The sequence below is a fragment of the Drosophila sechellia genome, chromosome 3L (genome assembly GCF_004382195.2).
Source record: "Drosophila sechellia strain sech25 chromosome 3L, ASM438219v1, whole genome shotgun sequence".
Lineage (NCBI taxonomy): Eukaryota > Metazoa > Arthropoda > Insecta > Diptera > Drosophilidae > Drosophila > Drosophila sechellia.
In genome coordinates, this window is record NC_045951.1 from 2,265,906 (window position 1) to 2,279,945 (window position 14,040).

General features: G+C 49.4%; 4 protein-coding genes across 7 annotated transcripts; 2 read left to right on the forward strand and 2 right to left on the reverse strand.

The window, feature by feature from the left end:
• Positions 1–30: 30 nt before the first annotated feature.
• Positions 31–4,119, forward strand: LOC6610461 (adenylyl cyclase X E). Its single transcript, XM_032719974.1, has 12 exons — positions 31–120; positions 177–317; positions 369–513; positions 570–919; positions 982–1,115; positions 1,167–2,102; positions 2,158–2,404; positions 2,457–2,546; positions 2,600–2,868; positions 2,919–3,328; positions 3,385–3,585; positions 3,637–4,119. The coding sequence occupies exons 1-12, from the start codon at positions 31–33 to the stop codon at positions 4,116–4,118; spliced, it is 3,495 nt and encodes a 1,164-aa protein (XP_032575865.1). The 3' UTR covers position 4,119.
• An 11-nt stretch (positions 4,120–4,130) lies between these two features.
• LOC6610462 (cytochrome b reductase 1) lies at positions 4,131–8,690 on the reverse strand. 4 transcript variants are annotated; one of them, XM_032719975.1, is made up of 5 exons: positions 8,396–8,690; positions 6,868–7,118; positions 5,116–5,325; positions 4,663–5,026; positions 4,131–4,605 (listed from the first exon to the last, which is right to left on the reverse strand). In XM_032719975.1, the coding sequence occupies exons 2-5, from the start codon at positions 7,106–7,108 to the stop codon at positions 4,431–4,433; spliced, it is 990 nt and encodes a 329-aa protein (XP_032575866.1). In that variant the 5' UTR covers positions 7,109–7,118; positions 8,396–8,690; the 3' UTR covers positions 4,131–4,430. The 4 variants fall into 4 exon arrangements, with proteins under 4 accessions (XP_032575866.1, XP_032575867.1, XP_032575868.1 ...); XM_032719976.1 differs by lacking the exon at positions 6,868–7,118 and having other exon boundaries at positions 8,603–8,690; XM_032719977.1 differs by lacking the exon at positions 6,868–7,118 and having other exon boundaries at positions 8,396–8,686.
• On the forward strand, positions 7,507–10,223 carry LOC6610463 (elongator complex protein 5). The gene is made up of 4 exons (XM_002035008.2): positions 7,507–7,743; positions 8,868–9,087; positions 9,157–9,802; positions 9,875–10,223. The coding sequence occupies exons 2-4, from the start codon at positions 9,039–9,041 to the stop codon at positions 9,966–9,968; spliced, it is 789 nt and encodes a 262-aa protein (XP_002035044.1). The 5' UTR covers positions 7,507–7,743; positions 8,868–9,038; the 3' UTR covers positions 9,969–10,223.
• On the reverse strand, positions 10,132–13,951 carry LOC6610464 (xylosyltransferase oxt). Its single transcript, XM_002035009.2, has 3 exons — positions 13,016–13,951; positions 12,738–12,898; positions 10,132–12,377 (listed from the first exon to the last, which is right to left on the reverse strand). The coding sequence occupies exons 1-3, from the start codon at positions 13,704–13,706 to the stop codon at positions 10,599–10,601; spliced, it is 2,631 nt and encodes an 876-aa protein (XP_002035045.1). The 5' UTR covers positions 13,707–13,951; the 3' UTR covers positions 10,132–10,598.
• Positions 13,952–14,040: the final 89 nt, after the last annotated feature.

Genomic DNA, 14,040 nt, shown 5'->3' on the forward strand with positions numbered 1-14,040 from the left:
AGTTCTCGTCAAACATTTTTTTAAGTCGAAATGGATAACGATAACCCATATTACCAGGAAGACGTGGTTGCCTACCGCTCGCTGAGCACCGTAAAGGACTTGGAATGGCGGCACTTGAAGGTAGACCAGGATTCCGTCTTGTGTGGCTAACCCACTTAGATTGTTACCAATTTCAGAACAAGTGCCAGAAGCTACGCCTGGAATTGGCCTGCTCTCGCCTTCGGGAGCTGGCCCTGATGTCGAATGTGGTTCAAATTATTTGGCATGTGGAACTCTTGATGGTAGCTCACGTGATTCTGCTGCTAGTTCTAGTCAAGGTAGCCCCATCTGATATAGTATCCTGCGTAAGACTACACCGATTCCCTTAGGATGTTATACTGGCGACCATGGTACCCTACTTTGCGATTATGCTTTTCAGTCCCTTCATTATGCTTTTGAGCATGCAGAAGAACGTTGGGATGATTACGAATACGCTCATCTCATGGCTGATGGCACTTTTTCTAACCTCTATGGGTAAGCTGGATGGTACATCCTAGTCCTACCACTTCTAACTACGTCTACGCTTGCAGACCTATTTTCTGACCTCCTGGGGACCATCTATAGTGGTGCAGCGTATCCCACTGTGCCTTGCTACGACCACGTAGTCCTGGTCAGTGTCTACATGACTCTACCCATCGCATTCTACCACGGAAGCTCAGTATATGTCCTGGGAATGGTGGTATCCATAGTTTATATCGGCTACGCTTTCTATATGCAGTATCTCAATGATCAAATTTCCTTTTTCCTACTCTCCTCCTATGCCATATACCTCCTTACCCTCAACCTGATCTTTTCATTTTTCACTATAATCAGAGACTACGGCCTTAGACGAGCAATACTTAGCCGCTACCAGTTGGTATACCAAAATATTGTCTATCAGGTTCGCCATCCAGCTTTGTTATTTTCAAGTGATTCGTGTACAAGAACTCATCTTTTCCACAGCTGGTAATGAAAAAGGAGAATGGCTTGTTAGAGTCGATTTTACCACGCAAAATGATTCGCACATTGCAGGAGGAAATCTGCAGCCGAATTGAGGATCAGGATAGGAACTTCACTCCTCCTAAGTCGGGATTACGGTGCGTATGCGCGATGTTCTAAAATGCATTTATTGCTAGTTTTAATTGTAGGAAACTGTTCTTGGAACCCTACCCGGATGTTTCCATTTTGGTAGCAGACATGGTGAACTACACGCATCTGACCACCACTCTGGAGGCTCCGCAACTGGTGGAGATTCTGCACGACCTGTTTGTGAACTTTGACCTGGCTGCCAATCGCAACCGAGCGATGCGGATCAAGTTCCTGGGAGATTCCTATAACTGCGTGGCGGGCATCCCGAACTACTTTCCCGCACACGCCTCCTGCTGCGTTGACCAGGCGCTGGAGATGATCCATATTACGCAGGGCGTGAGTAGCCGGCGCGAGCTGGACATCAACCTTCGAATTGGTGTGCACTCGGGTGAGGTGTTTGCAGGAATCATTGGGCACACCAAATGGCAGTTTGACATCTGGTCCAAGGACGTGGACATCACCAATCGGCTGGAGACGTCCGGGCTGCCGGGACTGGTGCACGTCTCCCAACGGACCCTGAGCATGCTGGACGAGCACTATATATTCAGAGAGGGCACCGAGGCAGCCAAGAATGATCCCATCCTGCAGCAAGCGGGAATCCGCACCTTCCTGGTCAGCAATCGACTTCCTGACTCAGTGGAGCCCGGCGAACTGGAGGACGAATTGAGCAGCGCCTCCATAAACTCATGCCGCCTGAGCTACGGAGGATATTACGAGGAGATCCAGATCAAGGCGCAGCGCGAGATAATGAAGGAGGTGGATCAAATGGCGGTAGGGCACTGCTTCATAGAATGGAGACGGAGCAGCTCGATGAAGAAAAAGGACTTCAATGAGGAGTACCTGTTCAGCAACCAGATCCACATCGTGCTGGGTGTGTTCCGCAGCTGGAAGAGGGAGTGGGAATTCCATAACCTGCCTGACCTCATGATGAAGTACACCATGCTCTTAGTTCTCTGTGCTGGAATGGCTATAATGAGCATTAACCTAATCGAAGAGTAAGACTCTGCTAGTTAGGCTGCCAAGTGCCGCACTTTATCTCTTGATCCACAGAGCTACATACCCAGATCTTCTGGTCTTGCTCGGAATTCTTCTCGTACTGCTGATCCTGTGCATTCTGGCTGGATACAAGAAGCTTCGGCTGCAGTGGAAGAGGCTGACGCCCATGTCGCAGCCCTCTTGCTTTCTGAGTCGCTGGTTTCTCAGGATTTCGGAAAGAATCGAAGACTCCCTGTTCGTAAGGGTTCCATTGACCATTTTGGTACTGCTCCTGCTCTACGTTATGTCCTCTCAAGCAGTGGTGAGTATTTATAATTTGTGACCCAGAACAATGTTCTGCATTTCCTTTGCAGTTTTCCTGTGATGTAGCGAAACTGGAACTGAGTATTATAGAAGCCCACCTACATAATGAGAAGTCGTATGCGGGGTGCTTCGGTCCATGGGTTGGTTTCAATATAAACAATTTTAAAAACTAGAAAACAACTCGTACTTCTAGACTGTCACTTACTGTGTGGTCATCGTGATCAGTCTTCTGTTTGTCGTCCCGGGATGTCCGCTGGTGATAAAGATACTCGCCGGCCTGCTCATCCTCGGACTCCATTTGGGCACCGTCCATTTATACTACGGGTTTGCCTTTGAGAGATCGGAGACCACTGATTTAGGACTTAAGTCGGACTACGCCCACACCTGGTATCTGGTGGCTCTCTTCATTGTTCTGGTGTTGCGGGAACGTCACGTCAACTACCTCCGGAAGTTTAACTACTTGTGAGTATGCGGAGATCTTTGGGAATCCCAATTCCCCATTCCCTTTTCAGCATGCGCGTTTGCTACGAGGAAGCCCACCAGCAAACTGATGAAAAGCTGCGCTCCATCAAGATCATTATGGCTAACATCCTGCCCACCCACGTGGCGCAGGTGTACAAGGTGCGGCGACCCCACGACCAGCTCTACTACGAGAACTTCTCCAAGGTGGCCGTGATGTTCGCCTCCATCGAGAACTTTAACGCCGACACGGCGGGCCTGCGGATCCTGCACGAGATCATCTGCTGCTTCGACGACCTCCTGGTTGACTACCAGACCAGGTACAAAATCGAAAAGATCAAGGTGATGGGTTGGACCTATTTGGTGGCCTGTGGCCTCGAAACGGACCACTACACAGACTTCTCCATCGACATTCCTGTCAAGCAACCGGAAGCTGATTCGGAAATGAGACGCAGATCCAGCGGTGACTATTTCCCATGACTAGATTAGAGTACAATTGTAGAAGTTACACCTGTTTAGTTCTGACTGTCCACTTTGGGAGTACCGAGGACGACGAAATGAGCGGCGATAACGTCAGCCAGCCCTACGCCCACGTGCAGGATGTCGCCGTCTTGGTGATGACCGAGTTCGCTCTGGACTTACTTCGCATCATGCACGACATTCGGTACAACTACATGTTCTCGGAGTACGACACATTCTTAACGGGGAGCTTGAAGATAGGTGGGCTGCATTAACTTCACCGTAATCCTAACCCATTCATTGATATTTTAGGTATCTCCCATGGATCCGTAATGGCCGGCGTTGTGGGACTCTCGAAACCCCACTATGACATCTGGGGTCATACCGTCAATATGGCCTCCCGGATGTCCTCCACTGGATTGCTGGACAACATCCAAGTGACCCGGCACACGGCAAAGGTGCTGCGACAATTTAACATCCGCTGCAACTACAGAGGGCACACGGAGGTGAAGGGAGTGGGCAAGGTGCCCACCTACCTGGTGGTCGTAGACCCGGATCTCACATTCCAAGATCACGACCAAGTGAGCATGAGTATAAAGGACTCAAAAAGTTGGGTCATCGACACTCTTTCACTGTCATTCACCCCGAGCTTCGTGCCCCCAAAGTCTTCCACTTCGGATGAAGAGGAGGCAGAAGGAGAGCTCGAGGAAAATGAATCTGAGGGTAATGAGCTGGAGGTGTCGATACATGAGCGCCAAAAGGGAGGCATCTTTCTGGCCGGGGACATTCATTAATTTACACTTATATTAATAGATATATATATTTATTTAAGCATATATAACACACATATATAGATGTATTCGTACAGTTCAAAGCAAATGTTTTTCTTGAGGTTAAATACGTTATGATTTGAGCACTCGCTGAATTCATTGCACAACTGGTGACCAAAGTATACTTGCTACAGATAATACACGCATCTTGACGAATCTCCATCTCCTTCACTAACAAAGCACCATCCGTGTGATCAGGTTCAGTTTCGTTTGGTTTTGTGCACAGTTTTGAGCTTAAGTAAGCATTGCAGTTGATTTGGGGCATGGGAAGAACCCTTACTCGTTGGCAGAACTGGAGTTCAGCAGAGCCGTGTCCTCTGGAATGGGCTTCCGCTTATAGGAGGGCTCAGTGGCTAGGTAGACAACCAGCGCTCCGAAGACCACGTACAGTACTCCAATCACGTTGGCCAGCACACCAGCCGGCGGCAGAGTGGAGTAAGCCGGAGTTTTGCTAGATAAGTCGTCATGGGTTAGTCAAGTGATCTATCTAGAAAGCATAAACACCTACATGGCGAAGATGGCCTTCTCGGTGATGCCCATCAGGGCACTAGCAATTGCCAGAACGAAGCCAAAGAGTCCGAAGTAGATGTGTAGCGGCATCATGGCGATTCTGTAGTTCTCTCTCAACCCCGGCGCCAAAAAGGCTACAAATCCGGCCACATACTGCAGCGAGAAGATGATCACCGCGGAGAGCCCCAGCCAAGAGTGCAGGGAGTACATGTTGGGAATGGGCGGATTGGCCAAGTTGTGCGAATCGAAGACCGTCTTCAGGGCAATCACAGTCAGAATGAATGCGCCCATGTGGATGCCGGCGTGGGTGAGCTTCAGAGTCTTCTTGCGCGTGGTGCGGAAACCACGATAGATCAGAATGGCTGTGGGATCGAATTGAAATGAGTTGGATTTGCATTTCGAAGCTAGTCAATGGGAGTGGCGTGGCACCTCTTCCGCTGCATTTACTCACAGTTGCCATACAGGTAAATGAAGCCAATGGTCATGAACAGCGGATGCCAGTTGAACTCCACGCCGGGATTGGAGGTGCCGGCCAGGCCACCGAAGTGCTGGCCAATCCAGGTGGCCACCAGGACGATCATGGTCAGGCCGCACAGCTGGGTGAGCACATAGAGCACCTTGAAGTTGATCAGGGCCGGATCCATGTTGGTCTTGCCGCTGCCTGAAAAATCCAATATAAGTTCGGGATGAGCTAAAAATAGAGGCCATTTTACGCACATCACGCATTTTTGGCGATCTAATCGCATAACTCATTCAAGGGTAGAGATATCGGGGCATCGAAATGGGAAGGGGATCTCAAGCACTCGTGTATATTTTCCATACATTTGGTTTATAGCCTATGCTGCGTAAACATGATTCAATTACATGTTCCACCTGCCCTCAGATTAAAATAACCCCCAAGTACTTGCTGATAACATGCGACCAGAAGTTTAGGGAGCCAGTAGGCTTCCCAAAAACCCACAATACCAGTAGTACATCTGATCCGCTTCGATGGCAGCCGCACTCGTTGGGTAAACAAACAGTTCCTTTGCCGCCAGCCATCCAATACTGCGATAAACAAGATCTCATCATATCGGCTGGGCCCTTAGTTAATGGGAACGGCCTGTTCCCAGACACACCCACGACCCCTTTCGCCGGCCATTCATCAGGCGTAATTTGGCTAATTCATGCGTAAACATTCGCGCTTGTTTACCCAACATTAATTTGCACCGTCGGAGCGTTCTGCCCACTTTATCTGTCGCCTTATCAGTATGTTCTCCAGATAGTCCGACCATCTGATATTAAATCGCTTTAAATAGCATCGTGCTAGATGTTGCAGCATGATACATTAAATAAATTAAAGTTCTATTCATTTTGCGGAACGTGCGGGTAGTGAAAGTAACCGTGCTATTAGTTTGGTATGGTATAGATGGATCTTGACTAAGATACATGATAATGGACCACCCGATTCTTTGAAAGGCTAGTTTGAATGGGCAATGCCTCCAACTTCTGGCCGTAAACTTGGAGTTGCAGATGCACTCGATAAGGGCCGCTATCAGCCGCCCTAATTGGGGTTTGGTATGCAAATGGTGTTTTAATTTCGACTCGGGCGAATAATAAGCAAATGAGCCAGACTGCCAAGTGTTAGCTTGTAAATTGGCTGATAAGTGCGCCGGAGACACTTGTAGCTGGCAATCGCAATTATAAATGCTCGTAACTGGCAGCAGCCACGCGTACCCTGTTACTCAATGGGCTCCAGTTGGAGTGCTCCATTTCGACTCGGCTCGGATCCCAGAGCTGAAATTAATTGGCACATTAGCTGTGACTATGACTGTTAATTATTAGGGTTAAGTGGGCGTGCTGGCCAGCAAAGCGTTGCAGCAGATCGTGCGCAAAATTTGAAATAAACAATCCACATAGGCGCACCAAAAGACCGAAAGTAAAACCCGGGCAGATGACTTTGAATTTGGAAAAGCGTACAAGTCCGAAGACAGCGGAGCAAAATAAATAAAGTCTGGAAAACCAAAGTGAAATTCAGCTGGTTACTGGTTACTAGTGGCTGCTTGCTGATCGCGGATCGTGATGGCGATGGTGATGGTGAAAACCGGGCGGGGAAAGGGGACGGCTGCAGTCTGTCTTTCGGTGCGTTTTGCTTTAACTTTTACTAAAACTAAACACTCGGCTTGTTGGTTGCAGCCAAAATCCAATGCCATGCACAGTCTACCTGTTGGTGGTGAAGTTGCCGCCGCCGTTGGAGTGGCCAATTCAATGCCAGCGATGGTTGTTGCAGGTTGCACTTGTTCTGCTGTCGCAGGTGTTGCAGTTGTTGTTGGTGTAGCTGCCACTGGCTTTTCCCCATTAGTCACCGCGATCAGTGGCTGTGGCTGCTCCGGAATCGCTGGCTCCACCTGGACAACTCCGCTCTCCGGCTTGGTCGCCTGCTCCACGTCCGTGTCCTTCGACATGGTCTGTGCACTTTAAATCAATAATTCACCAATGGTTCAACCACAAAAAGACATGCAACGTATAATGGACGGTGTTAATTGCCCTAAGACACAGCACAGAAACACTGGTAACGGCTAGTAACTAACTACTAGTAACTAATCCACACGACACCGGGTTAATACAACCGAACACTTCAGCGTGCAATGCGCAACTGAATTTAAAGTTTTCCAGCCGCCGCCCGGCGGTGGTTAGGAAAAGCTTTTTCCGCTCGCAAATCTCTCGCATGCGACATCGCACACATATTGCTCTGTTCGGTGTGGATAATTGTTTGGTTCTCGATGCGGATTGGATTCCAGTGGGGTTGGGTTTGCTTTTGGCTTTGCCTTTGCCTTTGGGTGCCAGCGAATGCTGGTTAGTATGCCGGACCAGGTCGATCGCTTCTGGTTGGGAAGGGGGTGCATTGATGCCTCTTTGCATTTCGCATTCCTCGGATCTATTCAAACCATTGTCACTGCGCGGCATTTCAATTGCGACTTTGACTTTGATGTTCTGTGCATAGTAATGGGATGGTGCAGTAGAACTGCTTCAATTGGAACTACTTTTTGCCAGAAGGAGTGGAATCCAAAACGTAAAAGGGTTTACTACAAGTTTTTTGGTAAGTTTTGTTAGTAAAAACTATTTCCATATTGTTAAAAGTTAGTTTCGAAAGTACATATACAGTGAAGTGGAAACTTTAAGGACAACTAGTAGCTTTCCCTCTTAAAGCGCTTAAGTTCATTCTGTGCAATTATGACTGTATGTATGTGCACTTCAACTCACCCAGTGAGAACAACATGGCGTATACTTGATTGATGCTTCACCCTGCTCAGATAATGCCTGTGTCAATACAGCCTGCACTTATCTTTAGCAGCAATTAGTGACTTTAAAGCGATGACGCTGGGTTTTTCGCGATTTCTTCTTATTTTCGTGCCTACTGCCACGCACTTTACTCTACTTGTTGAACAAACTGCTTGAAATGCAGGAAGCTGGGCCTTCCATATGGAGCAAAAGCCGTGGAAATTCTGCACAGGCTGCGTGGGCGTGAAAGCCCTAAAGCCCCCCACCTTGCCCTTCCATTGGGCATTTCCACGAGCTTTCCGTTGGAAGCTCAAAACAGAAAACGCCGAAACACACATGCAAACAAACTTTCGGGCACACACAACTGTAGGAAAACCACTTGTTGGATATTGTATTAATGGAAAACCAAATTATAACTGTTTGTTAATTACAATTTAAGACGTGGCTGAAATACAAACAGATAAACTTACAGATTTGAAATGAATCAGTAGTCCAATAATGTGTTTTGTTTGGAATATTTCCAAAATGTCTTCAATGGGAGAGGCAAGAACAAAAACAGAAACGGCACAAACACAAAGAGATAATTTGGCAGCAAAAATAAGCGGAATGCTGTGCGAATTTACTACGTCAGCATTTTTATTAACTAGTTAAACTTAAAGCGGCACATTCATTGATACCTAATTTAGTACATCTCGTCAAGGACAAGGTCAAACTTTCACTATCAAAGGGTTTTAAACTGTAACTCGATCTGTTAACCGCTTTGTTTTTCTGTTTACTCATTTGGAAAAAAGCGGGACAACCAGGGATGCGGGAATCATACTGTAGCTGCACGTGCTGAAAAAATAGTGTCCGTTAAATATAAGTTCAAATGATGATAGAAACTACCGATTACGTTAGTTTTAATTTAAAAAATATACAACCTTTATATTCATATTCAACTAGAGCTTGGAAAACATTTACTTCGAAGCCCTGGATTTCCATACTTCGACAGTGTGACCCCATTGAACACGATTGAAAACCCCTAACGCCTTCTTCTCGGCAGCACTGGCAGCTTCAACAAAAAGCTTCAATTTAAAACAATATTTAAGTAGTCCCACAATAAATGCTAACAATATGCTCTCCAACCTGGTGGTCACCAAGCAGAAAGTGGTCCTCATAATAGGTGAGTACACACTGACTACCCCATCGCCTGCCAACTAATGCGACCTCCAATCTCCCTCCTCATCCACAGATGAGCTAAATCGGGAGCGCATTGCCCCCAAGTTCATCGGCAGCCTGCTGCACGAGCAGGGACAGGGGGCGGATACCATCAAGGCCCTCCCCACCGGCGTCAGCCTGAAGCACGTGGCCACCTTTGAGGCACTGATCGACAAGTACGCCAACAACAACACTGGGAGTACTACGGATTCCAACTTCACTGGCTTTAACGTCATCCTGCCCACATTGGCCGACCTGCTGTGCTACCAGACGCCCGCTTTCATATTTGGCTTTCTCAACCGCCTACGACGCTCGGAAAATGTGCGTCGGGTGTTCCTTTGGGCCTCCCCGCAACACCTGCAGGATCCGCATGCCGACTACATCCTGGCTGGCTGCGAGTACCTGGCCGAGCTGGTCCTCCGACTGGAAACGGACAAACTACTCTCGCTGATATCACGCAAGCCGGGTGGAGGGGTGACCAACAGGCGCTACTCCTGCGAAGTCAGCAAAACCCAATTTAAGGTGACGCCGCTTGACGGAGGACGTCCTGCAGGTGCCTCCTCCAAGCAGCCCTCGCCCGAGGCGGAGCAGACCCCAGAGCCGGCCAGCAGCACCTTTAAAATCGAGCTTGACGAGGATGAAGTGCTGGCCCGCAATGCACTCACCCTGCCATACGAACGGTAAGTGGTAACCATTCTCGGGGTCTTTGCGTTGCATCTCCTTATTGATATGTTCGTATGTTCGAATTGCAGCACATCCGAGCCGCCTGAGGGAAACATAATATACACGCCCGATGCCGACGACGATTTCGACGAGGAGGATCCGGACGAGGATCTGTGCATCTAGGCTGCCCGCGAGCAGCGAACGGCAGTACAAATAGCCTTGGCTTTAAGTCTCCTTAAGTCTAACCTACTAAAACCATAAAATACCTGGAATTCCGGCCCCAAAGTTCCGCCTATGGGTGTGTTCAACCTCGCCAGAGAAGCAGAATGAATCTTTGAACGACCACTTAGTACACGTAGAATTGCTCATTTATTTTGGATAACTTGATATGTGAATCAAAAAATCGAAGAAACTTGTGAATACATACAACTGATTCAATTGCTATCTGGTGGTGCCCTAGCTTATGACTTAGTTAAGGAATTGCGTCTAGCTAACCATATGTACAGTTAAATCTGGATTACCTCCACGATATTTGGCTGCAATGCGATCTTTTGGTGTCCAGTGCGTGGCGTATTTACAAGGCGTTCAACCTATCTAACTTAACTATTATTATGAAAATCAAATACAAGTGGAGCGGCGGAGTTCCGCTCCGGTCAAGATGGCGCTTAAAAGTTCACATTATCACAACAATCTATACGAAAACATCGAGATGAAAAAGGAGCTATCAAAAAATCGTTAATTGCGGTTCGACATCTAAATCTCGGCGAGTATTTACACTAGAGAATTAATAACAAATTAATGCATGGCAATGGCTCATTTGAGCAGGGCATCCACATCGCTCTTGGGGTCGGGTGCCAGCGAGCTCCAGGGCACCTCGCTGCACAGCGGCAGGGAAACCTCGCTGTCCGCCTCCACCACGCAGCTCTCGCGCAGTTGAAAGAATTGGCCCACCAATCCGTCAATCCAGCTGTGCAGCTCCTGTCCCAGCATTTTCCCCTTGGCCAGGGACTCCTCGCGCATGGTGAACTGCTCGTCGTCGGTTTGAAGGTGCTGCTGCCACTCCACGGGCATCTCAAAATCTTCAGGCAGAGCTACAGTCAAGCCGGCATTTAGCGCCTCAGCTTCTGAGGACTTTGCCAGCGGATAGCCCTTGTAGTAGGCCAGTGGGGCTATTAGGAATTTCAACTGCGCATAGATCGAGTTGCGGCCTATTAACTTGGCTGTCCAGATGCCCGGTGTGATCGGATGTTTGAGCAGGGTTTTTGAGTGGTTTATCACGTCGCTGGTGGAGTCCTCTACATGCAATTCATTAAAATCTTGCAACCGGCCCAGCGGATCTATCCACAGCAGGGTGAGGTTGTAGGAATGGGACGCGGCGCCCGAATCAGCGTTGGCTTGAAGTGTGTAGCTCAAGAGCAAGTCGCTTTGGGGACCCAAGAGCTTTCCAAAGTTGCGGGCAATCTGCTCCTTTTGATCGAAATCCGTTGAGACCTCAAAGTTGCGTAATCGCTTGCTGAAGCGAGCATTCCTCGCCAGCTTTCCTTGCTGCGTTGGTCGCACTCTCATCTCCAAGTGCAGCGGCTTTCCAGTAGATCCTCTGGCTCTGTAGCGCACCAGGAAACCCTTGTACTGGTCCCGGTGGAGGTAGTGAGTGAGTTCTATCAACTCCAGGGGATCCAATTTGGCTTGACGAGCAGACAGACGCATTACGCTGTCTCCAATGCTTCTGGCCAAGTCGTCTCCTGCTCCATGGACATCCTCGTAGTGATACAAGGACTGCCAGTAGCCGTGCAAATTGGCGTATTCGTTGGTGTATGGCCCGTAGAGCCACTCCTCTAGCTGGAGCAGCACCGCCTGGTTGATAACGGGCTCAAACTTGCGGGCGAAGAACAGGGATTTTTGCTCCGTAGCCTGCAGCCTGGGCCAATCTTCCGGCTTAAAGTCGTTTGGACTGCATCCGCACCAATCCACCACATGCTTGTACTGGCATTTGCATCCCTGCTTCCGCTTCCAGTTGGTGACGTGCAGGTTGTTGTCCACATAGCTCGTGCAATGCTTGGTGTTCCTGAGGACCGTGTGGAAAAACGACTCCGCCGGCAGGAGCGTGTGTCGGAAGAGCTTCAGCAGAGCCTGCAACAGCTCATCGTCTTTCCTGGGATGGGTCACATAGGCCACAAAAGGTCGAGATATCGCCACCCAGTCACTGCCTCCGTCCACTTGAATGCCAGCTGGCAACTTCCGATCTCCTATTCTCCACATGTGCGTGTCGCACTCGACGAACGTCTTGTCCAAGCCCTGCTTCTGGATGAACTTCTGTGTCTCCCGGCCGTGGCCCTTAACAAAGTTCCTGCCCGGATTGGCGCTCAGGAAATCCACCAACTTGTCGAGGGTCTTCACTGGAAAATCACTTTCGCTAAGGTTGATCACAAAGTCCCAGTGCCAGTTGGACTGCAGTAGGTCCTCCATGCACTGGAGCAGCATGGTCAGGAGAGAGGCTCCACCCCATATGGTGGAGAATCGCTTCCGAGCCAAACGTATGTTGGGGAACTTTGACTCCAACTCCAGCAGTTTCCGGTACAGGTAATCTTGGCGCTAATAAAGAAACAGACGGTTAATTGAAGTAAACCAAATTCTACGAGTACGATACGCATCTTTTAATAAAACGCGCAAGGCACACCAGCAATTTGTAAGTGGGCTTGGCAATTAGAGCACAATGTAAATTAAATGCAGTGCTGATTGTGCACTTGACAAGCCAGTTCAAATAACCAGTAACTGCGTATGCAGTTCAAGGCGTGTCTGAAATAGCTTGCCAGCTTTTAGCTGCATGGCGTCGCCGTACCGTAAACATATCAATCAGTGGCCAACTATTTTGGCCGCCAGTGTGTTAAATTGTGCAAATTAGCGCAATTAATCGCGCGCGCTTTTATTGCCGAGTTCCGGCCATTGACCCACCTCGTCCACATGGATGTAGTAGACGTGCTCCGGCGCATAGAGCGCCTTCAGAAGCCGGTGCACCTGACGCAGCGCTCTTCCGTTGAGCGTCAGCAGAAATGCGATCCGCACGCGCTTCGTTTCCTCCGGCGGAGTGGTGGCCGCCAGTTGAGCGGTGAACTCTGCAAGAGATGCAATAGGTTTCAAATAAACAATTTCAGGATTATGTTACCAAACTGGCATAAGCATAAATGAATACAATCATAATACAAAGACTAGAGTCCCTACTCCGCACTCACTGGCTATTCCGGTCTCGTATATGTTCATGGCATAGAATCCGCCACAGATTTCCTTGGCGTTGCCCAGGCACTTGGTGTTGCAACTGGAGTCCGGCAGCTTGGCCGCTCTTGGAGGCGTATCGTAACCGCAGAAGCACTCGCGTCCGTACTGCACCCCTGCGTACGGATAACCGCTTTGTAGACATAGCTCCACGCATTTGGCCGGAGAATTGGAGGTCTTGGAGCTGCTGTAGTAGCCGGCCAGCAGGCGGCGATCCTTCTCATCCTTGAAGCATCCCAGAGAAACGTTGGCCGTGTGATTACCAGCTGGACAGCTGCTCCGGAGCTGCGGCGCATAGAAGCGTCCGGCTTGGATTGCGCAGGCGATGTGCGCGATATGTTCTCGACAGTCTTTCGTTTTGGCGCGCTGCAGGGCGGAGATGGCCTCTCTGGCGAGAATGTCGCACTCTGGCTGGAAGCCCAGTTGCTGGGCAGTAAGCTTGGTCCTGGTGGGCGGTTGGACCCGTGCCTGAGAATGCGGGGGCGGAGGACTGGCAGGCGCTTCAGCCGCATCGAATCCGGAACCGGAACCGCCGCCCACGATGTCCAGGGACTTGTAGGCTAGGAACAACTGGATGGCCACGATGAGCAGCAGGATGAGGAAGAATGCGCGATAGCGCTTCAGCCAGCGGGCGGACACAGACTGCTCCATGGCTAGTGGGATCTCCAGGGGCTTTTGCTCCAACCGCCGCTGCCAAAGACGAGATGCTGCTCCTCTGGATTCTGGACGTGCGTGTGGGCTGTGATCCGTGATGCGCTGTGGTGACGGGGCGGGGACATGTTCTGCTCTCTAGTGCTGGCGGGCGAAGCATTGGGACTTGTTCGTCTGGCTAATTAATAACATTTTTCCGCGGAAAAGTCGTCCCCGCTCGAGCAGTGTGACCGTACTACGACGGGAGGCTAAATACTTAACCCACATTGCAGCTATGGGCGCATTCAGCAGGCTTCGATTCAGTGACTTCTAGTTTGTAAAACAGTGAAAGGAA